Raw genomic sequence first — 25861 nt, 5'->3', positions numbered from 1 at the left:
CCTGATGAAGGAGTGGCGCTCCAAAAGCTCGTGCTACCAAATAAACCTGTTGGACTTTAACCTGGTGTTGTGAGAATTCTTAGTGCTCTTTCAGGTGTCTGTGGGGAGATGATCAGTAGGGGGCGGGGTTGTGGGAGTTCGGTGCTGCTTCAGTGTTTGCTTCCGAGTTAAGTGGAGCCACGGGACAGCTGGAGTCAGAGGCAGCTTCACTTCTGCCTGTGCTACTTTTGAGCTTAGCTGCTGGGGGTGACAGATCGGTGTCTAACCCAGTGCATTACTCACACATTCCTGAGCTCTGGAATTCCCTCCCTAAACCTTCCCACCTCTCGCTCCTTTAAGCTGCTGCTTGCAATCTACCCCGTTGTCCAGGCTATTGTTCATAGGTCCGAATATCTCCTTATAGAAACATAGAAGATAGGAGCAGGAGGAGGCCATTCGGCCCTTCGAGCCTGCTACACCGTTCATCATGACCATGGCTGATCGTCCAACTCAATAGCCTAATCCTGCTTTCTCCCCATAACCTTTGATCCCCTTCACCCCAAGTCCTATATCCAGCCGCCTCTTGAGTACATTCAACGTTTTGGCATCAACTACTTCTTGTGGTACTGAATTCCAATGAAAGGTCATCTAGACTCGAAACGTTGGCTCTATTCTCTCTCCACAGATGCTGTCAGACCTGCTGAGATTTTCCAGCATTTTCTATTTCTGTTTGACAAGAATGAATACATTGGCCAACGATTGGACGGAGTGCGGCGGCAAGTCATGTGTTGAAACCTCCAGGAATAGATTTAATCACAGTTGGTAACTCTCATTGTTGGGTGAAAGTTACGACGGGCGATATTTTTCCAGATTTTTATTTTCATTCATCCAATATCGATTAATTGCACTGTTTACTTGGGTAAATACTTAATGCCTGTGAACTAGGTTGATTGGCCATGCTAATTTGCCCCTTAGTATCGGGGGATTAGCAGGGTGAATATCTGGGGTTATGGGGATAGGCCCTGGGTGGGATTGTGGTCGGTGCAGCCTCGATGGGCTGAATGGCCTCTTTCTGCACTGTAGGGATTCTATGAGTTGTTTTGAGGGTGAGTGCGTTTGGAAGTGAGGGACAGATCATTTATTTACACAAATGTTTATTAATGAGATCGAAGGTAGGAATTGGTTGTATTTTGAATTTTAAATTCTATAAATCCATCCATCTGAGTCTAATGTGCTGTCTCCTTGGGGAATTGACGTTCTCCGTCCCTTTTATCTTCAGCGTTCACTCCCCCTGTGGCCTGAAACCGGGATTCAGGATAGAACCGGATCCAATCCCGTGGGTGCTGACTCTCTCTCCAAGATAATCGAAGGTGTTCAGCAGAACTACCCTCAACATTCAAGGTTTGCAAGTTTTTATTTTCTGCATGGAGCCTCTGACGGCCCAGCGCTGACACTGAAAGAATTAGCGGCAGGTCCTTCAGCAGTGAAATGAGGAAATACTGTTTAAGACAAAGGGCGATAGAAGTTTGGAATTCTCTCCCACAAGTGGCAGTGGATGTTGGATAAATTGTTGATTTTAGAACTGAGATTGTCAGATTTTTAACCAAAGCGGCACGGTGGCACAGTGGTTAGCACTGCTGCCTCACAGCGCCAGGGATCCCGGTTCGATTCCCGGCTTGGGTCACTGTGTGTGTGGAGTTTGCACATTCTCCCCGTGTCTGCGTGGGTTTCCTCCGGGTGCTCCAGTTTCCTCCCACAGTCTGAAAGACGTGCTGGTTAGGATACATTGACCTGAACAGGTGCTGGAACATGGCGACTAGGGGAACTTCACAGTAACTTCATTGCGGTGTTAATATAAGCCTTACTTGTGACACTAGTAAATAAATAAACTTTAAACAATGGCATTAAGGGATAAGGGGCAAAGGCGGGTATCTGGAGTTAGGTCAGAAATCAACCGTGATCTCACTGAATAGTGGAACAGGCCCAAGAGACTGGTTTTATTTATTGTGCCATGAGATGTGGGGTCGCTGGCTGGGCCAGCAGTTGTTGCCCATCCCTAATTGCCCTTGAGCTCCCCCGGCAGCGAGTTCCAGGCACCCACCACCCTCTGTGTAAAAGAAACTTGCCTTGTACATCTCCTTTAAACCTTGCCCCTCGCACCTTAAACCTGTGCCCCCTCGTAATTGACTCTTCCACCCTGGGAAAAAGCTTCTGACTATCCACTCTGTCCATGCCTCTCATAATCTTAAGAAGTGTTTTAAAGGAGTGCAGTATTTGGGAGGAGTGGTGTAGGGACGGGGATTTCAGAGCCTGGGGCAGGCATAGCCATCAACAGTCGAGCAGTTACAATTGAAGATGCACTAAAGGGCAAAGTGAGGACAACATGGATATCTTGAAGGATAATAGAGTTTGAGGAGATGGGGAGTAATGAACTCATGAAAGGAGACAAGAAGAGGATGAGAATTTGATCAAGGTTGTCCAGAAGCCAGTGTAGGTCGGTGAGCAAAGGCGTGGTAGTGGAATGGGACGTTCTACAAGTTAAGACATGACAGCAGAACTTTGGGTGACTTCAAATCCATGGAGGGTAGAAGGTGGGAGACCAGCCAATTGGAATGACCCAGTCTAGAGGTAAGGTTGGCATGGGTGAGGGTTTCAGCAGTGGATGAGCTGAATCAGGAGTGAAGCCGGGCGATGTGAGGGGGGTAGAATCAGGTGTTCCTGGTGATGGGGTGGGAGGGGAGGGGAGGGGAGGGGAGGGGGGGATGGGGTCGGAAACTCAACTTGGGATCAAATATGAAACCAAGATTGAAAGTAGAGTGCCTTAATCTCAGACTTTTGCCTCAGAGAGGGATAGAGATGGGATCTAGAATCTTAGAATCCCTACAGCACAGAAAGAGGCCATTCGGCCCATCGAGTCTGCACCGACCACAATCCTACCCAGGCCCTACCCCCATATATTTACCCACTAATCCCTCTAACCTATGCATCCCAGGGCACTAAGGGCAATTTTAGCATGGCCAATCAACCTAACCCGCACATCTTTGGACTGTGGGAGGAAACCGGAGCACCCGGAGGAAACCCACGCAGACACGAGGAGAATGTGCAAACTCCACACAGACAGTGACCCAAACCGGGAATCGAACCCAGGTCCAATCTAGGGATTGGTGGACTGAGTTCTCAATACAGAGGGGGAAATGGGTGAATGGGACTTGGTGCCAGTTAGGGTTTATGGGCAGCAGAGATTTGGAAAAAGGCGCTTAGGAAATTAGAAGTGAATTTGATGACTGGAATGAGAATAACAGTTTTTGGAGCAGCTTCCACTAGGCACGGCTACCTCACAGTGCCGGGGACCTGGGTTCAATTCTGGCCCCACGTCACTGTCTGTGTGGAGTTTGCATGTTTTCCCCGTGTCTGCGTGGGTTTCCTCTGTGCTCCGGTTTCCTCCCACAGTCCAAAGATGTGTGTGTTAGGTGGATTAGCCATGCTAAATTGCCCCTTAGTATCCCAAGATGTGTTGGTTAGGGGGGATTATTGGAGTAAAGGTGTGGGCTATGAGGACAGAGCGAGGGATAGGGCCTGGGTAAGATGCTCTGTTGGAGAATCAGTGCAGACACAATGGGCCAAATAGCTTCTTCGACACTGTAGGGATTCTATGATTCCTCACTGGGCGACATTCTTCAAATCAAAACATCGAGATCAGTTGATATCAGCAACATCAGATATTGGCAAATTATTGGAGAATTGGAGATAGATTCACGCAGTGACACGTTGGAAGGCAGCGCGGTGCTGAGTTTTTCCAGCTGTTATGTTCTTTTTTCAGCCGATTGGTGTACCTGGTGTTGCGGTTCTGTTTTTGAGCCCTGTGAGAATGGATGTTTCTAAAAAAATGTATAAATTTGGGGATATTGTGCTTTTCTGTAAAGACGGCTGTGTTTGTGTATAAGTGTAAATGATTTAATTAAGCTGGGAAAAGGTTAATGGAGACAGCCTGTCTGGAAGAGTTGAGGGATGAAAGGAGTGAAGATGCTAAATGCACACATTTGTAATGAAGCTGCAGTCAAGTGGGTTTATAAGTAAATAAATCAACTTTAGAAATTTGCATTAGGAGGTAGAGATGGACTTAGTTTTTCAGCGGTTAAATTTCAATGGGGAATAAAAGGCTTGTAAAGATTTCACAAGTAAACAAGGGAAGGTTATTACATTTTATTTGATCCCAAAAGTGAGGGCAATAGAAAAGACCTGAAAAACGTTTATATTTTGGGCAAGTTAAGTTCAAAGAAGTGCTGAGAACAATGGAATTGAGGATGAAAGTGAAAAAGGATATGCAAGGAGAGTTGTTGAGCTGATTTGTAGTTGGATGTGTGGGGAAGACCTGTTGGAAACAGCTTGGGAATGGGAGACGGTGCAGTTTGAATCTGCCATCCAGTCAAGTCAGGGAAGACCGAGGCTGTCTTGGTCTGAAGTTTCTTGGATTCCCACGGTAGAGTGAAAGGTAGTTTAGGAGGTTGAATGGTAAACCTTTTATTAAAGCGGCAGCGGTTTTGGCTTGGGTAATATTACTGCATTTTAAAGTTAAACACCTATGAGAGAATGTGTTAACAGTGGTACAGTGGTTAGCACTGCTACCTCACAGCGCCAGAGACCCGGGTTCAATTCCCAGCTTGGACCGCTGTCTGTGTGGAGTCTGCATGTTCTCCCCGTGTCGGCGTGGGTTTCCTCTGGGTGCTCTGGTTTCCTCCCACAGTCTGAAAGACGTGCTGGTTAGGTGCATCGGCCATGCTAAATTCTTCCCCGGTGTACCAGAACAGACGCCGGAGTGTGGTGACTCGGGGGTTTTCATAGTAACTTCATTGCAGTGTTACTGTAAGCCTACTTGTGACACTAATAAATAAGCATGTGGGCCCGACCAAATAGGGAGCCTTTTTGGGGGGAGGGGGAATGTTTTGTAAGACTCATTATAACTATATAACTGTAATCTTGAATGTTTAAGTTTTCTTTTCTATTTTTACTCAATCCTTTGCATATAATTTATAAAATCCTGAAAGTGTCACTGGACTTCTTGCAGCTGAGATCAGTATGTTTTCTTCTTGTTTTTGGAATACAAAAAAAAGCTGTGATCCGTAAGCCAAGTTTCTCTCTGGTATACGATTTACTTAGTTATTAACATCTGCTGTGGTCATAACATGGGCGTCACAGTGGCACAGGGGTTAGCACTGTTGCCTCACAGTTGCCAGGGATCCGGGTTCGATTCCTGGCTTGGAGTTTGTGTGGAGTTTGCACATTCCCCCCCGTGTCTGCGTGGGGTTCCTCCGGGTGCTCTGGTTTCCTCCCACACTCCGAAGATGTGCGGGGTTAGGTGGATTGGCCGTGCTAAATTGCCCCTGAGTGTCAGGGGCTGCCGGGATAGGGACTGGGTGGGATTGTGGTCGGTGCAGACTCGATGGGCCGAATGGTCTCGTTCTGCACTGTCGGGATTCTATGATAACACCACTGCACTCTGAATGTAGCTCCCTGTGGGCGGAGAGTTCACCGGGTTATCCTGTATGCCAATATTGTCAACAAAGAATAAATATCACCACAAGCTCACACCCACCCTCCAGCCCGAGCAACTTGTCTTATGTAAACTAACGGGTAATCTGTAATTCAGGGAAGTGATAATGAAATATTACGAATACATCAGAAACAACTGCAGCCAGGAATTCTCCGACGATGGATTGGTGATGGTCAGTAGGATATGCGACTTCATCCATGATGCACAAGGACAAGTGAGTGACAGCACAAAAAAAGTAACAAAACATCAAACTCTACGTTGCCTTAACAATTTATAGATCCAATGCTCCTTGTGGCAGATGACAAAAAAACGATAGAGAGAAATGAGAAGTTTTTTTCTGAGCACGGGCAGTTCTTCTGATCTGGAATGTACTGCCTGAACGAGCAGTGGAAGCGCAGTCAGTGGCAACTTTCCAAAGCGACGTGGATACGTATTGCCACAAAATGCAAGTTGTTGTTTGGTGTTTGTACGACACCAGATAATGCTTTATCCAGTGTGCTATTTAGTTACCCATTTCCACTATTTACTTGGGTAAATGCTTAAGTCCTGTGAGTTCGGTTGATTAGCCATTGGATTAGCAGGGTAAATATGTGGGGTGATGGAGCTAGAGCCTGGGTGGGATTGTTGTCAGTGCAGGCTCGATGGGCCAAATGGCCTCTTTCTGCACTGCAGGGATTCTATGATTCTCTGAGTTGTTTTGATGGTAAGTGCATTTGGAAGTGAGGGACAGATTATTTATTTACACAAATGTTTATTAATGAGATCGAATTGGCTGTATTTTGAATTTTAAATTCTGTAAATCCATCCATCTGAGTCTAATAAGAACTAGGAGCAGGAGTAGGCCATCTGGCCCCTCGAGCCTGCTCCGCCATTCAATAAGATCATGGCTGATCTTTTTGTGGACTCAGCTCCACTTACCCGCCCGCTCACCATAACACTTAATTCCTTTACTGTTCAAAAATGTATCGATCCTTGCCTTAAAAACATTCAACAAGGTAGCTTCAACTGCTTCACTGGGCAGGGAATTCCACAGATTCACAGCCCTTTGTGTGAAGAAGTTCCTCCTCAACTCAGTCCTAAATCTGCTCCCCCTTATTTTGAGGCTATGCCCCCTCGTTCTAGTTTCACCCGCCAGTGGAAACAACTTCCCTGCTTCTATCTTATCTATCCCCTTCATAATCTTATATGTTTCTATAAGATCTCTCCCCATTCTTTTGAATTCCAGTCTACTCAGTCTCTCCTCATAAGCCAACCCTCTCAACTCCGGAATCAACCTAGTGAATCTCCTCTGCGCCCCCTCCAGTGCCAGTATATCCTTTCTCAAGTAAGGAGACCAAAACTGTGCACAGTACTCCAGGTGTGGCCTCACCAGCTGTTTTGTATTTTCAGTCACCCTGTCTCCTTGGGGAATTGACGTTCTCTGTCCCTTTTATCTTCAGCGTTCACTCCCCCTGTGGCCTGAAACCGGGATTCAGGATAGAACCGGATCCAATCCCGTGGGTGCTGACTCTCTCTCCAAGATAATCGAAGGTGTTCAGCAGAACTACCCTCAACATTCAAGGTTTGCAAGTTTTTATTTTCTGCATGGAGCCTCTGACGGCCCAGCGCTGACACTGAAAGACTTAGCGGCAGGTCCTTCAGCAGTGAAATGAGGAAATACTGTCCAAGACAAAGGGCGATAGAAGTTTGGAACTCTCTCCCACAAATAGATGCTGGATAAATTGTTCATTTCAAAACTGAGGTTGACAGATTTTTGCGAGCTCTGGTTAGATCAGAGATCAGCGACAATTGAACTTTTTAAAAACTCATTTGTGGGACATCATTGAAAAATGGAATGAATCACAGAATCCCTACAGTGCAGAAGGAGGCCATTTGGCCCATCGAGGCTGCACTGACAACAATCCCACCCAGGCCCTATCCCTGTATACCTCTGTATTTATCCTGCTAATCCCCCTGACACTAAGGGGCAATTTAGCATGACCAATCAACCGAACCCACTCATCTTTGGACTGTGGGAGAAAATTGGAGCACCCGGAGGAAACCCACGCAGATATGGAGAGAACGTGCGAACTCCACACAGATAATGACCCAAGCTGGGAATCGAACCCGGGTCCTTGGTGCTGTGAGACAGCAGTGCTAACCTCTGTGCCACCATGCCGCTCCTGGGATATGGGTGTCACTGGCTGGCCAGCATTTATTGCCCATCCCTAGTTGCCCTTGGAGAGCAGTTGGGAGTCAACCACATAAGACCATAAGACATAGGAGCAGAATTAGGCCATTCCACCCATCGAGTCTACTCCACCATTCAATCATGGCTGATATTTTTCTCATCCCCATTCTCCTGCCTTTTCCCCATAACCCCTGATCCCCTTATTAGTCAAGAACCTATCTATCACTGCTGTGGCTCTGGAGTCACATCGAGTCATAGGGGTTTACAGCATGGAAACAGGCCCTTCAGCCCAACTTGTCCATGCCACCCATTATTTTTTAAAACCCCTAAGCTAATCCCAATTGCCCGCATTTGGCCCATATCCCTCTATACCCACCGTACCCATGTAACTATCTAAATGCTTTTTAAAAGACAAAATTGTACCCGCCTCTACTACTACCTCTGGCAGCTCGTTCCAGACACTCACTACCCTCTGTGAGAAAGAATTGCCCCTCTGGACACTTTTGTATCTCTCCCCTCTCACCTTAAACCTATGCCCTCTAGTTTTAGACTCCCCTACCTTTGGGGAAAGATATTGACTATCTAGCTGATCAATGCCCCTCATTATTTTATAGACCTCTATAAGATCACCCCTCAGCCTCCTACACTGCAGAGAAAAAAGTCCCAGTCTATCCAGCCTCTCCTTATAACTCAATCCATCAAGTCCCGGTAGCATCCTAGTAAATCTTTTCTGCACTCTTTCTAGTTTATATCTAGTTTATTTAATAATATCCTTTCTATAATAGGGTGACCAGAATTGCACACAATATTCCAAGTGTGGCCTTACCAATGTTTTGTACAACTTCAACAAGACATTCCAACTCCTGTATTCAATGTTCTGACCTATGAAACTAAGCATGCCAAATGCTTTCTTCACCACTCTGTCCACCTGTGACTCCACTTTCAAGGAGCTATGAACATGTACCCCTAGATCTCTTTGTTCTTTAATTCTCCCCAACACCCTATCATTAACTGAGTAAGTCCTGCCCTGATTCAATCTACCAAAATGCATCACCTCGCATTTGTCTAAATTAAACTCCATCTGCCATTTGTCAGCCCACTGGCCCAATTGATCAAGATCCCGTTGCAATTGGAGATAACTTTCTTCACTGTCCACTATGCCACCAATCTTAGTGTCATCTGCAAACTTACTAACCATGCCTCCTATATTCTCATCCAAATCATTAATATAAATGACAAATAACAGTGGACCCAGCACTGATCTCTGAGATCAGTGCCCAGACCAGGTAAGGACGGCAGATTTCCTTCCCTAAAGGACATTAGTGAAGTAAGTGGCTTTTTCCGACAATCGACAATGGTTTCATGGTCATCAATCGATTCTTAATTCCAGATATTTTTCCTTATTGAATTCAAATTCCACCATCTGCCGTGGCGGGATTTGAACCCAGGTCCCCAGAACTTTAGCTGAGTTTCTGGATTAATAGTCTAGCGATAATACCACTAGGCCACCGCCTCCTCTTGTGTAGTGGAACAAGCTTGAGGGGCTGACTGGCCCAAACTCTGCCCCCAGGAAATCTTCACATCCCAGCTAACTCCAAGCTTGAGCTTATGTCCTTCCCCAGTTGCTCTGTTTTTCTTCCTGGTTCAGTATTTAAGGCAAATAGCTTTGGTATTTTCAAACGAAAACTAGACAGGTACGTGAGAGAAAAGGGAATAGAAAAATATTCTGAAGATGTGGTATATGGAATGGAAGGAGGCTTGTGTAGAGGATACCAGCACAGATTCATTGGGCCAAATGACCTTTTTCTGGGCTTTAATTTTCTATGTAATTCTCAGTTACCTGTGGAGGAGTTTCCTTGCTTTCAACAGTAACAACTTATATTTATTAATCCCTTTAACCAAGTCAACAAAATTAACATTTCCCGTCAAACTTACCTGGCGATTATCAGACAGGTTTGACTCCAGGGCACTTGAGGAGATGTTAGGATAGATGGCCAGAGTTTGGTTCGAGAGGTAGGTTTTAAAGGAGGAGAGAGAGGTGAAGAGGTTTGGGGAGGGGATTCCAGCGCTTGGAGCCTCTGCGCCTGAAGGTGCTTTCACCAATGGCGGAGAAATTAAATTTGGTAACACGCAAGAACCATTGTTGGAGTGTCGAGATCTTGGAAGGTTGTGAGGCACGAGGAGGGTACAGAGGAACGGAGGGGTGATATGAAGAGGAGGAAGGTATTTTAAGATTGTAGAGTTGCCAGACAGCGAGGTTAGTGTGGATCAGTGAACACACGGGAGAAGATGGGTGAGTGAGACTTGGTGCCAGTTACGGTAAATGGGCAGCAGAGGTTTGGATAAAGGCACTGAAGAAATTAGAAGTGAATTTGCCGAGAGGATTGAGAATTACAGTTTTCAGCCTGCTTCCTCACTGGGCGATATTCCTCAAATCAGAACCTTGTGATCAGTTGGTATCAGCAATGCGAGATATTGACAGATTATTGGAGATAAATTCACGCAGTGAAATGTTGGAAGGCAGCGCGGTGCTGAGTTTTTCCAGCATTTTTGTCCTTCTTTCAGCCCCTCACTTTTAGAGCACAAGACCAAAAGGCATAGGAGCAGAAATAGGCCATTCGGCCCATCGAGTCTACTCTGCCATTCAGTGAGATTATGGCTGATCTGGTAAAATAATCCTTAACTCCACTTTCCCACCTTAACCCCATAATCCTCGATTCCCTTACTGATTGAAAATCTGTTTATCTCAGTTTGAACATACTTAACGACCCAGCCTCTACAGCCCTCTGCGGTAAAGAATTCCACAGATTCACTCCTCTCTGAGAGAAGAAATTCCTCCTCATCTCTGTCTTCAATGAGTGACCTCCTTATACTCCCTGATTATACCCTCTGGTCCTGGACCCTCCCACACCCTCTTAACCTTGTCAAGCCCCCTGAGAATCCTATAAGGGTGGGATTTTATGGCCTTTCTCGTCCTGAAACTGCCATGCCCGAGGTTAACAGACCTTTCCATGGTCCGCCCCTCACCCGCTCCGATTGGGTGGGACGGTAAAATTCTGGCCTTATATGTCTCAACAAAGTAGCCTCTCATTCTTCTAAGCTCCAATGAATGCAGGACCAAACTTCTCAACCTCTCCTCATAAGAAAATTTCTCCATATCCAGGATCAACCGAGTGAACCTTCTCTGGACTGCCTCCAATACCAGTATGTCTCTTTAGATCAGGGAACCAAAACCGTTCACAGTATTCCAGATGTGGGCTAACTGGTGCTTCGTAGCGTTAGCAAGACTTCCCTATTTTTACACTCCACTCCCTTTGAAATAAAGGCCAACATTTCATTTGCCTTCCCAATTACAAGCTGAACTTGCTTGCTAGCTTATTGTGATTTATTGACGAGGACCCCCAACTTTAGAATGTAGCTCCCCCTGGATTGAGGGTTCACTGCAAGGAACTACAAAAGGTCGTGAACGTAGCCCAATCCATCACGCAAACCAGCCTCTCATCCATTGACTCTGTCTACACTTCCCACTGCCTCAGCAAAGCAGCCAGCATAAAAAAGGGCCCCATGCACCCCGGACATTCTCTCTTCCACCTTCTTCCGTCAGGAAAAAGATACAAAAGTCTGAGGTCACGTACCAACCGATTCAAGAACACCTTCTTCCCTGCTGCTGACAGACTTTTGAATGGACTTACCTTACATTGAGTTGATCTTTCTCTACACCCTAGCTATGGCTGTAACACTACATTCTGCACTCTCTCGTCTCCTTCTCTATGAACAGTATGCTTTGTCTATATAGCGCGCTAGAAACAATACTTTTCACTGTATGCTAATACATGTGACAATAATAAATCAAATCAAATCACTGCGTTTCCCCACTAAAGATGAAGAAACCAAATCACCACTTGCATACCACCACCCCCCCCACCCCCACCCGCCCCCCCCCCCCCCCCCTCCCCCCCCCGCCCACTCACATCCCCACTCACACCCTCCACGCCGAACAACTTGTCTTACATGAACTAATGGGTGATGTGTCAACTTTCACATTCAGGGAAGTGATTATAAAATATTACGAATACATCGAGAACACCTTCTGCCAGGAATTCTCCGACAATGGGTTGAAGATGGTCAGTAGGATATGTGACCTCATCCACAAAGTACAAAGATGGGTAAGTGACAACAGGAGAAATGTAGCAAAACATCAGACTGTATATTCTGTTAACAATCTATTGAGCAAATGCTCCTTGTGACGGGCTGGGTTTTGATGAAGGGAAATAAGGAGAGAATTGAGGGTTTGAGGGCAGGCGGGTTTAGATAACCAAGAGGTGATAAGAATGTTTTTTTTATGCAGCGAGTTGTTGCAATCTGGAATACGTTGTCTGAAAGGACAGTGGGAGCAGATTCATCAGTAAATTTACAAAGGGCAATTGAATAAATACTTAAAGGTTTTCCAGGCTGATTCCGGGTGGCGGGATTGATGTATGAGGAGAGGTTGACGAGGTTAGGATTGTTTTCGCTGGAGTTCAGACAAATGAGGGGGGGATCTCATAGAGACTTATAAAATTCTAACGGGACTAGACAGGGTAGATGCAGGAAGGATGTTCCCGATGTTGGGGGTGTCCAGAACCAGGGGGTCAAAGTTTGAGGATTTGGGGTAGACCATTTAAGATGGAGATGAGGAGACATTTCTTCACCCAAAGAGTGGTGAGCCTGTGGAATTCATTACCACAGGAAGTAGTTGATGTCAAAACATTGAATGTATTCAAGAGGCGGCTGGATATAGAACTTGGTGTGAATGGGATCAAAGATTATTAGGTTGAAAGCAGGATTAGGCTATTGAGTTGGACGATCAGTCATGATCATGATGAATGGTGGAGCAGGCTCGAAGGGCCGAATGGCCTCCTCCTGCTCCTTTCTTCTATGTTTCTATGTTAACAATTAATAGGACCACGAGGAAAAGGGAGGGGAGTGGGACCAATTAGATAGAATCTTTCACAGAGTCCGCAAAGGCATAATCAATGGAGAATCCGTAATTATCGCATTGCTATTGATGGGATCTTCCTGTGCACATAATTGGCAGCTGTGTTTCCTACACTACAATAGTGGCTGCACTTCAAACTTATCTCAGTTTGACTGTGAAGCACTTTGGGACAGTTATGAAAGGCACTATATAAATGCAAATCCTTTTCACACTAACCATCAAATATTGAGCTTGTTTGCATCTGCCTGACTAGTTCTCTGGGTGGGATAGTGGGGGGCGGTCTCAGGGCTGATGGACTATACCCTGGGCAGGTGTTCTCAGGATGTGACTGCACCCCAGGGTGATTCTGAGGTTGGAAGAGGGTGAAGCATCATGTTCAGGCATCATGTTGGCCAGTAGATGGAGTTGGTGCGTTTTCTATCCCCGTAGTGACATGATAAGGAACAGAATGCTGCCACAAAGTCTAAGCTCCAATCCCGGCTTGTTACATTCCCCTTAGCTTTTCCTTCTGTTTATTTATTTTTCCCCCGTACTATTTATAGGAAGCCTGTGTATCTGGAGGAAGCGCAGATGTTCCAATGTGGGTGTTGGATTCTGGGATTCGAACAGTGATCCTTTAGCTGCTGTCTGTTGGTCAGCCCCATTGCACTTTGACCTTTGGTTCCATCCCCCGGAGAAGGTTAATTATAACAGTGGCCTGTCCCAGCACGTAGGCGTGCTAGCTGACCGATAAAGGCCAATCCCGCCAGCAACAACAACCTGCATTGATATAAAACCTGAGGGGTGGGGTTTTCCGGCCGCGCTTGTTCCAAGGCCGGAAAATCCTGCCTGAGGTCAATGGATCTTTGCATGATCCGTGTCCCACCCTCTACGATTCCCGTGGTGGACGGGAGGGGAAAATTCCACCCTTGATGTCCCAAAGCACTTCACAGGAACGATTATCAATCTAAATTGATTGGGATTGAAGACAGATAAATCCCCAGGCCCTGATAATCTACATCCCAGAGTACATAAGGAAGTGACTTTAGAAATAGTGGATGCATTGGTGGTCATCTTCCAGGATTCTATAAACTCTGGAACAGTCCCTGCAGATTGGAAGGTAGCTAATGTCACTCCAATATTCAAAAAGGGAGATAGAGAGAAAACGGAATTATAGACCAGTAAGCCTAACATCGGTAGTGGGGAAAATTCTCGAATCCATTATCAAGGACTTTATAGCAGAGCGTTTAGAAAGCAGTGGCAGGATCAGACAGAGTCAGCATGGATTTATGAAGGGGAAATCATGCTTGACAAATCTGTTGGAATTCTTTGAAGATGTAACTAGTAGAGTTGACAAGGGGCAGCCAGTCGATGTGGTATATTTGGACTTTCAGAAAGCGTTTGACAAAGTCCCGCACAAGAGATTATCGTGCGAGATTAAAGTGCATGGGATTGGGGGAAGTGTATTGAGATGGATAGAAAACTGGTTGGCAGAGAGGAAACAGAGAGTACGAATTAATGGGTGCTTTTCAAATTGGCAGGCAGTAGCTAGTGGGGTGCCACAGGGTGCTGGGACCCCAGCTATTCGCAATATATATTGATTTGGATGAGGGAACAAAATGTAACATCTCAAAGTTTGCAGATGATACCAAGTTGGTGGAAGGATGAACTGTGACAAGGATGCAGCGATCCTTCAGAATGATCTGGACAGGTTGGGTGAGTGGGCAAATCAATGGCAGATGCAGTATAATTTGGATAAATGTGAGGTTATTCACTTTGGAAACCAAAGCAAGAAGGGAGATTACTACCTGAATGGCTGTAAATTGGGAGAGGGGAGTGTGCAGCGGGACCTGGGTGTCCTTGTGCACCAGTCGCTGAAGGTAAGCATGCAGGTGCAGCAGGCGGTAAAGAAGGCAAATGGCATGTTGGCCTTCATTGTGAGAGGTTTCGAGTACAGGAGCAGGGATGTGTTGTTGCAATTATACAGGGCCTTGGTGAGGCCACAGCTAGAATATTGTGTGTAGTTTTGGTCTCCTTTTCTGAGGAAGGATGTTCTTGCTCTCGGGGGAGTGCAGCGAAGGTTTACCAGGCTGATTCCGGGGATGGCGGGACTGATGTATGAGGAGAGATTGACTGGGTTAGGATTGTTTTCACTGGAGTTCAGATGAATGAGGGGGGGATCTCATAGAGACTTATAAAATTCTAACAGGACTAGACAGGGTAGATGCAGGGAGGATGTTCCCGATGGTGGGGGAGTCCAGAACCAGGGGTCACAGTCTGAGGATTCAGGGCAGACCATTTAGGACGGAGGTAAGGAGACATTTCTTCACCCAAAAAGTGGTGAGCCTGTGGAATTCATTACCACAGGAAGTAGCTGATACCAAAACATCGAATGTATTCAAGAGCGACTGGATACAGCACTTGGGGCGAATGGGATCAAAGGTTATGGGGAGAGAGCAGGATTAGGCTATTGAGTTGGACGATCAGCCATGATCGTGATGAATGGTGGAGCAGGCTCGAAGGGCCGAATGGCCTCCTCCTGCTCCTTTCTTCTATGTTTCTATGTTTAAATAGACCATCGAACCAGAAAGAGATATTAGGCCAGGTAAGTAAATGTTTTGGCAAAGAGGTTGGTTTTAAGGAGCCTCTTAAAGGAAGTGAAAGAGGTTTAGAATCTGAGAAGCTTAGATAAAGCCACCAGTGGTGGTGGGAAGGAAATCTGAGATGCTCAAGAGGTACTGAATCAGAGGAGGTCAGAGATCTTGGCGGATTGTGGGGCTGAAGGTAGCTCCATACATAGAGAGGAATGAGGCCATGCAGGAGTTGAATCCGAGGATGAGAATTTTAAGATTTTTAAGATATTTAAGAAGTTGATGGGTCGGGAGTCCGTGCAGGTCGGTGAGCACAGGGATGATGGGTGAATGGGACTTGCTGGCTGCAGTCAGGAAGTAACTTGGAAAGAAAGTGTTTATCGACACAGTGGCACAGTGCTTAGCGCTGCTGCCTCACAACATCAAGGACCTGGGTTCAATTCCGGCCTTGAATGACTGTCTGTGTGGAGTTTGCACATTCTCCCCGTGTCTGTTCCTCCGGGTGCTCCGATTTCCTCCCACAGTCCAAAGATGTGCTAAACTGCCCCTTAGTGTCCCAGGATGTGTGAGTTAGGGGGATTAGTGGGGTAAATATGTGGGGACATACAGGGATAGGACCTGGGTAGGATGCTCTTTTGGATAGTCGATGCAGACTCGATAGGCCAATTGGCCTCTTTCTGCACTATAGGGATTCTATGATTCTTCTAAAGGGAAATTGTGATTGGTTTGTGTTGAAGGGTGATCTTGTCCCTTTGGCCCTGTCCACTGGAGCGTTACTGGAGTTACCTGCACTCTGAAACGGTCTGCTTCATTTCTAAATAGTCTTCGTCATGTTCTGGTGACGTGACCAAGGTCAGGAACACTGCACAAAGAATCCTCACAGTCCAGTTTGAGCCAGTTCAGTTTGTTTTTGAATTCTTGTCTCCTGCCTGTGCGTGGACCATTTGATAGTGAACAGGGAGTCTGGTTCATCGCCACCTCTCCCAGTTTAGTCTTTGTCTGTTTGTTGGATCTGAATGTCACTTCACGTGATAACAATTTGGTTTTTGCCCAAGCAGCTTTCACTGTCTTGTCAAAACGAGTGGGAATGGGAATAAAACCCTCTTCAATTCAGATTGAACCTTTTAGGAAATGGATGGTGAGAAGGAATACTCTTAGATTATCCAACTGGAAGGAAAGCTTTTCCCAATATTACTTGTCTCGAACACATTCAACCCATACTGTGTCCCCATTCTGATCATTCTCTTCTCAAATAAATCCTTGTGACGCTTGTCCTATAATTGCCCATTGCCTGTCCTGCTTCCCGATCTACACTGGTTCCTCCAAAGACTCAAATGAAAAGTTCTCACCTTCATATTCAAGATCATTCACGGTCTCCCCCTCTCTAACTTTGTAATCTTCTCCAGTGTAATGACTTCAGTCAGACCATTGAGGTTGGCCAATTGGAGTATGAACTCCCTGATTAAGGATCCAAATTGAAGGGCCAATCAGGGAGTCTTTGCCTTGTACTTAATGGGGAGTGTCAGTTCCTCTGACACCCCCGAGGTAGACGGTTAACTACTGGCACTCTGTGTATTCTGTTAGAGTTTGTAAATAAAGGGATTTTGGTGAAGGGACTTCTGCCTCTGAAGACTTTCTACACCCAGAGTGAACTTTCCCCTTTCTTCCAGCTCTATCTCCCCTTCCATCCCATATTCAGCCATCCAGGCTTCACTCTCTTGAATTGCTCCTGACAGCATACTGTTTTTTCGCTTCTGCTACTTCCTTAAAGTCTTTTCTTAAAACCCCAACTTATTGGCTACGCTGAGCATTGCAACACCACGTTGTTTGTCCTCACACCTTAGGTTTGTCCAATGAACGCTTCTCTGAAGTTCTTTCGAACTTTGTTCTAACAGTCAAGGCACCAAAGAAAAGCAAGTTCATGTTGTAAATTTGTCTTCCCAGTTTGCCCTACTGTCAAGCTCTGACTTAAAGTAATATCGTAATTCTGCTGAAGTTCATTCTCTCGATCATTGTTGGGCACAGACTTCCAAACATCCGGAACCCAAATTTCCTCACATCTTCCGGGTGCTCCGGTTTGCTCCCACAGTCCAAAGATGTGCGGGTTAGGTGGATTGGCCATGGTAAATTTGCCCCTTAGAGCCCCAAGAGGTGTAGGTTAGGAGGATTAGCGGGGTAAATCCATGGGGTTATGAGGATAGGGTGGTGAGAGAGCCTCTGGATAAGATACTCTGCCAGAGAGTCAGTGCAGACTGGATGGGCCAAATAGCCTCCTTCTGCAATGTAGGGACTCTATGCCCTCTTCTGGCAGAAATCAACCTCCACCTTCCTCACCACGTTGTCTGAAGATTCTGCCTCCCCTGTGTGCTCAGGAGGCTAAGATTATTCAAGGTTATGGCCTTAAAGGTTGCAATGAAAAAATGAAGACTAACTTGTGGATTTTTTTCATGCACAGCTCCATCAAGATGAATAATGCTAATCCAACGAAACCAGTGGGCATCAGAGATGGATCTGACTGCAGAACAAAATACAGCCAATCTACAAAGACCCTTTTAATTATTTACCTTTTAATATCCATTGGACACATTCCAACAAAACCACCTTCAGCAATTTGCATTATAAGGATGTTAATTAATTCCTAGCTGAAGTGCCGGTGCTCATTAATCTGTGTAAAGACCGGTATATTTATACATTCCGTGATGTCAGACACATCGCTTTGTAAATCTAGTTATCCCAGAGATTTCCAAACTACAGGAAATGTTTGTACATTTGTGATGAACTTTATATATTCTATTTATATCGGTCAATTATTTATAAAGATTGTGAATTTAAAGGAAAAAGAAGTCCCACTTTAATCATGTGTGAAGATAGGCAGCCATCTCCCATTCTGAACACTTCCTCTACAATGTCCATATATATGACTGCAGATTAGGTCCGGCTATAATGCTTCCATAGTTCCATAGCCTGCCATGTTGTGTCTTTGAGGGGAGAAAGATTGCCTCAAAATCCTGAAGGTATTGCAATATTACAAAGGACTTTACAGCCAATGAAGTACATTTGAAATGTGGTGACGTCTGAAAGGTAGCAAATGTTATATTAAAATGAATGGTTAGCTAATCTGTTTTTAGTGACACTAACTATTGTACCAGACACGGGGAATGATGAGCCCCTGAAAGTGTTTTTGTCTGGACTGAGGAGATAAATATTATTTTCCTTGTGCTACTTGCTGCGTTGGAATGTGTGTTTGAGTCTCTTTGGCCTTCGCCAATCTCTCTTGGCATCCCATCGATTATTGAGGTCACTATTGTGGTGGTTCTAGGAAGCTGGTTCAATTTGTTAATCCATGGCCTTTCCAAACAGTTGTTGGTGACATAGGTTTGGTGGCACTGTGGTAACGCCCCTACCTCTGGACCAGAGGCTCTGGGTTCAAATCCAACGTCAAGTTGGCCACAGAAGGAGCGTTCATTAAGTGGTTCAAGCGGGAAGCCTTCACCCACTTCCCCATCACTATTCACCAAAGGGAAAGCAGTGTGTCTGAATATACACTTAAAAACAAAACTACTGTTGGTTAAGGTAGTTGAGTATAGTAAGACCATCATTAAGCGGAGGAGCAGAAGTAGGTTGTTTGGCCCATCGAGTCTGCTCCACCATTCAAGGATATCATGGCTGATCTGATATGGTCATCCTCAATTTCACTTTTGCGCCTTATCCCCATAACCCTTGATTCCCTTACTGATTAAAAATCTGTCTATCTCAGCAAGGGGAATCGGAGTGGGTGAGGGGCGGACCATGGAAAGGTCCGTTGACCTCAGGCAGGATTTTACGGTTCGGGACGAGTGAGGCCATAAAATCCCACCCGCCGACCCAGCCTCAATGACCCTCTCTGGTAAAGAATTCCACAGATTCACTACCCTCTGAGAGAAGAAATTCCTCCTCATCTCCGTCTTAAATGGGTGACCCCTTTACTTTGAGATTATATCATCTGGTCCTAGACTGTCCCGCAAGGGGAAACAACCTCTCAGCATCTACCCTGTCAAGCCCCCTGAGAATCGCGCCATACCTGGGACCATCCTAGGGAACTCAACTGGACTCGCCCCATAAACACAGTGGCTACAAGAGCGGGTCAGAAGCTAGGGAGACTGTGGTGAGTAACTCACCTCCCGACTCCCCAAAGCCTGTCCACCATCTACAAAGCACAAGTCAGGAGTGTGATGGGATACTCCCCACTTGCCTGGATGGGTGCAGCTCCAACAACAGTCAAGAAACTTGACACCATCCACGACAAAGCAGCCCCGCTTGATTGACACCACATCTACAAGCATCCACTCCCTCCACCACCAACGCTCAGTAGCAGCAGTGTGTACTATTTACAAGATGCACTGCAGCAATTCACCAAAGATCCTTGGACAGCACCTTCCAAACCCACGACCACTTCCATCTGGAAGGACAAGGGCAGCAGATACATGGAAACACCACCACCTGCAAGTTCCCCTCCAAGTCACTCACCGTCCTGGCTTTGAAATACATCGACCATTCCTTCACAGTTGCTGGAGTCAAAATCTTGGAGTTCCCTCCTTAACGGCATTGTGGGTCAACCCACAGCACGTGGACTGCAACGATTCAAGGCGGCAGCTCACCACCACCTTCTCAAGGGCAACTAGGGATGGGTAATAAATGCTGGCCAGCCAGCGACGCCCATGTCCCACGAATGAATGAAAAATAAAACCCTCTCTCTAGTAATATGATGCCAGCCTTGAAATCTCTAAATGAACTGAGTCCGTTACACAAAACATGGGGCGGGATTTTACAGCCCAACTGCTGCTGGGATCTCCCATTCTCACCGAGGTCAACGGAGCTTTGATTGGCTCTCCGCAATTCACAGCATCGCCCCTGCTGCTAATGGGCTGTGCAGTTGGAGCAGAATTACTTCTGTGTGTATTCTATCACCATCACAGTTAGTATGAGGTGCTTTTCCCTCCTCCAAGTCTTTCCCTTTTTATGAAGCCATCAGCGTGTGTTATGGTACAGCGCTGCCAAACTCCCCTCTTAACCAAACGGGGTTCCAACCTTGCACCCTCGGGCTCTTCCAAGATTAGCCTGGGCATGAATGGATGTGTGGGTTTCCTCCGGGTTGCTCCAGTTTCCTCCCACAGTCCAAAGATGTGCGGGTTAGGTTGATTGGCCAAGCTAAATTGCTCCTTAGTGTCCCGGGATGCGTAGATTAGAGGGATTAGTGGGTAAATATGAGGGTTAGAGGGATTAGCAGGTAAATATCTAGGGATACGGGGATAGGGCCTGGGTGGGATTGTTGTCGGTGCAGACTCGATGGGCCGAATGGTCTCTTTCTGCACTGTAGGGTTTCTACGGGGTAGCTTATATCCGGGCTGCATGATTCCATGGCATTTATTCCAACTTTTAATTGCCTGCTTTATAACATACTGGAAGTTTCTAGAACCCAACAGTATAGTGCTTTACTAATTAAGCCTTATCAAATGAACTTACTCAGATTAAACAATCTATTTCAAAACTGTACCTAGGTTGTAAGGAAGATGCATTATTTTGAAAAAGCAGTGGAGAGTCTGAGCGCTCTGTAGGAGTCAGCACAGTGTCTCACAGTGAGAGAGAAAGAGTTAAATCACTAACAGCCCATTCTGATCAAAGAACTTGTTTATTTGACTGGCTTTAATTTTCCTCTTAATCTCAGCGGGGAATGAAATAAAAATCCATCCAAATGGCTGCAGTCGATTTTAAAATGTATTTTTCTAACAAAGTTATTATTCCTTCGCTTGAAGATTTTCCGCGCAATATTTAACTTTAGGCTGTCACTGGCCTCTCATCATTTCTCAATCTTCGGGCAGGGATTTTCCGGTCTGCCAATGTCAACAGGGATATGAATGAATTGTTGCAAGCTGGAAAGTATGTGTGTGCGCGAATGTGTGTGCGTGCATGGTGTGTGTGTGTGTGTGTGGGCATGTGTATGTGTGAATGATTTGATTTATTATTGCCACATGTATCAGCCTACAGTGAAAAATATTGTTTCTTGTGTGCTATACAGACAAAGCATACCGTTCATAGAGAAGGAAAGGAGAGAGTGCAGAATGTAGTGTTACAGTCTTAGCTAGGGTGTAGAGCAGTGGTTCCCAAACTTTTTTCACTGGGCCGCACTTTCAGAATAAAAATTTGCTCGTGCCACACCAAATTTTTTATTGATAAGAAATACATTCAAAAACAAAAAAAAAACAACTCCTCGCAGTGCTTGATTCATAACATAGAACACAACTACTTTATAATATGATCATGGGACATCCAGAAAGTATAAAACAATGCTTGTTTAAACCATGTTTAAATGTTTCTTTGATTGTCCTTGAATCTTCCTGCCACACTTTTCTTTGCCCCGCCGGCCTTTGTTTTAAAGGAGGGGTGAATGTGGTGAACCATAGTTGGTTACCACCAGGAGTGCTGAGCCATGGATGGTCAGCACTATGGGTGTTTGTAGATATGTTACTGTAATTACTGTTGGTGTTAGGGTTGGGCTGTTCTACCTGTTGATATTGTTCTGTGGTACACTCCAGTTGGCTCCGCCTACCTGGGGAAGTATAAAGGTCACTGCACTGCCTGGTGACCCTTTAGTCTGGGATTGTATTGTATATAGTGTGCTCCATTCTTATTAGGAATAAAAGCCTTTATTTCCCGGGTACAATCTAGCCTCCCGAGTGATTTAATCGCGCATCAATTTTATTACGAACAAAATTTTGAAAAAAAAAACCATGGAGCAAATGTTGAAACCCGAGCGGCTTACCTTAGATCCACGTGCGGCAGGAGCGTCGAACACTTTCGACCATTGGTTAAAGTGTTTTCAAGACTACATCGATGCCTCAACAGCCATTCAAAACGACGCCGATAGACTGCGGGTCCTCCACGCGAGGGTAAGCGACACCGCATACTTATCAATCCGCGATGCCCATGACTACATAGGGGCCATCGAACTACTTAAGAAACGGTACAACAAACTGCCAAACGAGATCCATGCTCGACACCTTCTAGCCACTCGACGGCGGCAGCCCGGCGAAACGACAGAACAGTACCTGTGTGAACTCCAGCAGCTAGCCAGAGCCTGCAACTGCAAGCCAGTGTCGGCGGCCCAGTATACGAACGACTTGATCCGCGATGCGTTCGTGGCGGGAATCGGCTCGTCGTATATTCGCCTTCGGCTGCTAGAGCAAGGTAATCTAGACCTCGCTAAGACAGTAGAATTGGCTGACGCTATGGAAACGGCCTCCAGAAGTCTAGAAACGTACCTCACCGACCACGTGGGAACATCGTGGCAAGAACAGCCACCGACTCAACTTTATTCAGCGGCTCCGAAAAACTGCGCGATTGTGTTTCCAACCTCGGACCTGATGACGGCGGCAGCTCCAGGAGGCCCGCGGTGTTACTTCTGTGGATTGGCGAAACACCCTCGGCAGCGATGTCCAGCTAGAACGGTATTGTGCTCCGCGTGTGGAAAGAAAGGGCATTATGCCAAAGTCTGCAGGACCAAACCACTCTCCAAACATAGCAGCGTGGCGTGTGATTCTCCTGAGCCTGTCTCCTTGTCTCCAGCGTCTTCGAGGTCTTCCACCACGTGCGATTCCAGAGCGCCACCATTCCTGACGACGGAGACGCAAGACACGTGCGACCTGCAGGGGCCGCCACTTTTAGCGCCACCGACCACGTGCGATCCATGGGCGCAGCCATTTTGGTCGGCACCAACCGCAGACGACCAGCAGGGGTCATCATCATCAACCATCTCAGCTGCCTGCAGTTGCACCCAAGACCCAACGGTGGCGTCAATCATCCTGGACCAGGCCAAGCCTCACAGACTCGACAAGTCCATGATGGGCATTGAGGTAAATGGACGCCAAATTCATTGTTTGTTTGACAGCGGGAGCACGGAGAGCTTCATTCACCCTGACACCGTGAAACGGTGCGGTCTCCGAGTACGGACTGTCAGACAGACAATTTTGATGGCGTCGAGGTCCCGGTCTGTTACCGTGCTAGGGAGCTGCGTGGTCAACCTAATGGTGCGGGGCATAGTTTACGAGAACTTCAGGCTCCTTGTGTTACCGCACCTTTGCGCTCCGATACTCCTGGGACTAGACTTTATGGTCCACCTGAGGAGTGTAACCCTGCAGTATGATGGGCCACTCCCTCCACTTTCAGTGGGAGCACAGCAGCCTCCAAATTGCCCAGCGCGCTCCACGTGTAGCCTCTCGACACTCAGAATCACCCCACCATCTTTATTCGAGAATCTCGTGCCAGGCTGCAAGCCCATCGCAACCAAGAGCAGGCGTTACAGCACTGAGGATCGGATCTTAATTCGATCTGAAGTTCAGCGGCTCCTCAGGGAAGGGATCATCCAACCTAGCTCTAGTCCATGGAGAGCGCAAGTAGTGGTGGTTAAAACTGGAAACAAACCCCGGATGGTCATAGACTATAGTCAGACCATTAATAGATATACGCAGCTGGATGCGTATCCTCTCCCGCGCATATTTGACATGGTCAACCAGATTGCGCAGTACCGGGTGTTCTCCACCATTGACTTGAAGTCAGCTTACCACCAGCTCCCCATTCGCCCAGAGGACCGAAAATACACGGCCTTTGAGGCGGATGGTCGTCTTTATCACTTTTTAAGGGTTCCCTTTGGCGTCACGAATGGGGTCTCGGTCTTCCAACGTGCAATGGACCGAATGGTGGACCAGAACGGGCTGCAGGCTACCTTCCCGTACCTGGATAACGTCACTATCTGCGGCCATGACCAGCAGGACCACGATGCCAACCTCCTTAGATTTTTACGCACTGCGTCTCGCCTGAATCTGACCTACAACAGGGAGAAGTGCGTATTTCGCAAGCGCCGCCTAGCAATTCTCGGATACGTGGTGGAAAACGGGGTCCTTGGCCCTGATCCAGACTGTATGCGTCCCCTCCTTGAACCTCCCCTGCCCACTAGCATCAAAGCACTGAGAAGATGCTTAGGCTTCTTTTCATACTATGCACAGTGGGTTCCCAATTATGCGGACAAAGCCCGTCCGCTCATCAAGTCTACCTCCTTTCCCCTAGCAACAGAGGCTCGCTTAGCCTTTGAAGGGATAAAAGCCGACATCGCGAAAGCCACGATGCACGCTGTCGATGAGTCCATCCCCTTTCAGGTGGAGAGTGATGCATCTGATTTCGCCCTGGCCGCCACACTTAACCAGGCGGGCAGGCCCGTCGCCTTTTTCTCTCGCACCCTCCAAGGCCCTGAAATTCGGCACTCTGCGGTGGAAAAGGAGGCCCAGGCCATTGTGGAGGCCGTTCGGTATTGGCGCCATTACTTGGCGGGAATACAGTTCACTCTGCTCACGGACCAGCGGTCTGTGGCGTTCATGTTCAACAACACGTTACGGGGTAAGATCAAAAATGATAAAATCTTGAGCTGGAGAATCGAACTCTCCACCTACAATTATGATATCATGTACCGTCCGGGGAAGCTCAATGAGCCCTCAGACGCCCTGTCGCGTGGAACATGTGCAAGTGTGCAGGAGAATCGATTACAGGCCCTTCACAATGATCTCTGCCATCCGGGGGTCACTCGGCTCTTCCATTTCGTAAAGGCCCGGAATCTACCCTACTCAGTGGAGGATGTCAGGTCCATAACCCGAAGCTGCCAGGTATGTGCTGAATGCAAACCGCACTTCTACCGACCTGACAGGGCACACCTCATTAAGGCCACTCGCCCTTTTGAAAGACTGAGTGTGGACTTCAAGGGCCCCCTTCCTTCGACAGATCGGAACGTGTACTTGCTCAATGTGATTGACGAGTACTCACAATTCCCTTTTGTCATTCCCTGTTCTGATACGACCACTGCCACGGTTATCAAAGCATTACGGGATCTTTTCACCCTGTTCGGTTACCCCAGTTATATCCACAGCGATAGGGGTTTGTCGTTTATGAGTGACGACTTGAGGCAATACCTGCTCTCAAAAGGGATTGCCTCAAGTAGAACTACGAGTTACAACCCTAGGGGTAACGGACAGGTTGAACGAGAAAATGCTACAGTCTGGAAGGCTGTCTTACTGGCGTTGAGGTCTAAAGGTCTTCCAGTCTCCTGTTGGCAAGAGGTACTCTCTGATGCGCTCCATTCCATCCGCTCACTCCTGTGTACGGCAACCAACGCTACTCCACATGAGAGGATGTTTTCCTTCCCTAGGAAGTCTTCCTCTGGGACCTCATTACCGTCTTGGTTGACGTACTCAGGACCTGTCCTCCTGCGGCGGCATGTTAGGACCCGCAAGTCCGACCCTTTGGTTGAACAGGTCCATCTCCTCCATGCCAACCCTCAATATGCCTATGTGGCATATCCTGACGGGCGAGAGGACACGGTCTCTATTAGAGATCTGGCGCCTGCAGGGGACTTGGAAACCCCAGTCGCTCCCACACCCCTAGTTAGGGACCCCCTGACCCTTATCTCTCCTCCTGACACGGCGCGGGCAGTATCGGGACCACCACTTAATCCTCTTACTCCCGTGTACAGCTTGCCTGGGTCCAGGAGATTGTCGCCACCTCGAGGCGTGCTCGAGTCCAGCAGATTGTCG

At 46.9% G+C, this 25861-nt stretch overlaps 1 protein-coding gene across 1 annotated transcript; it reads left to right on the top strand.

Moving 5' to 3' along the window:
• The first annotated feature begins 800 nt into the window (after positions 1–800).
• LOC144480048 (uncharacterized) lies at positions 801–18469 on the top strand. Its single transcript, XM_078199210.1, has 5 exons — positions 801–1380; positions 5627–5744; positions 6970–7091; positions 11749–11866; positions 17704–18469. The coding sequence occupies exons 2-5, from the start codon at positions 5637–5639 to the stop codon at positions 17719–17721; spliced, it is 366 nt and encodes a 121-aa protein (XP_078055336.1). The 5' UTR covers positions 801–1380; positions 5627–5636; the 3' UTR covers positions 17722–18469.
• The last annotated feature ends 7392 nt before the right edge of the window (positions 18470–25861 follow it).

Source organism: Mustelus asterias, chromosome 27 (genome assembly GCF_964213995.1).
Source record: "Mustelus asterias chromosome 27, sMusAst1.hap1.1, whole genome shotgun sequence".
Taxonomy (NCBI): Eukaryota; Metazoa; Chordata; class Chondrichthyes; order Carcharhiniformes; family Triakidae; genus Mustelus; species Mustelus asterias.
Note: the sequence above shows the minus strand (reverse complement) of the source record. Positions and strands in the feature narration are given on the sequence as shown.

Bases quoted from the DNA above. Each gene is read 5' to 3' on its own strand.
- LOC144480048 (XM_078199210.1), top strand. From the start codon at position 5,637: ATGAAATATTACGAATACATCAGAAACAACTGCAGCCAGGAATTCTCC. The intron at 5,745-6,969 runs GTGAGTGACAGC...TTTTATCTTCAG, and splicing joins TCCATGATGCACAAGGACAA to CGTTCACTCCCCCTGTGGCC. The intron at 7,092-11,748 runs GTTTGCAAGTTT...TTTCACATTCAG, and splicing joins AACTACCCTCAACATTCAAG to GGAAGTGATTATAAAATATT.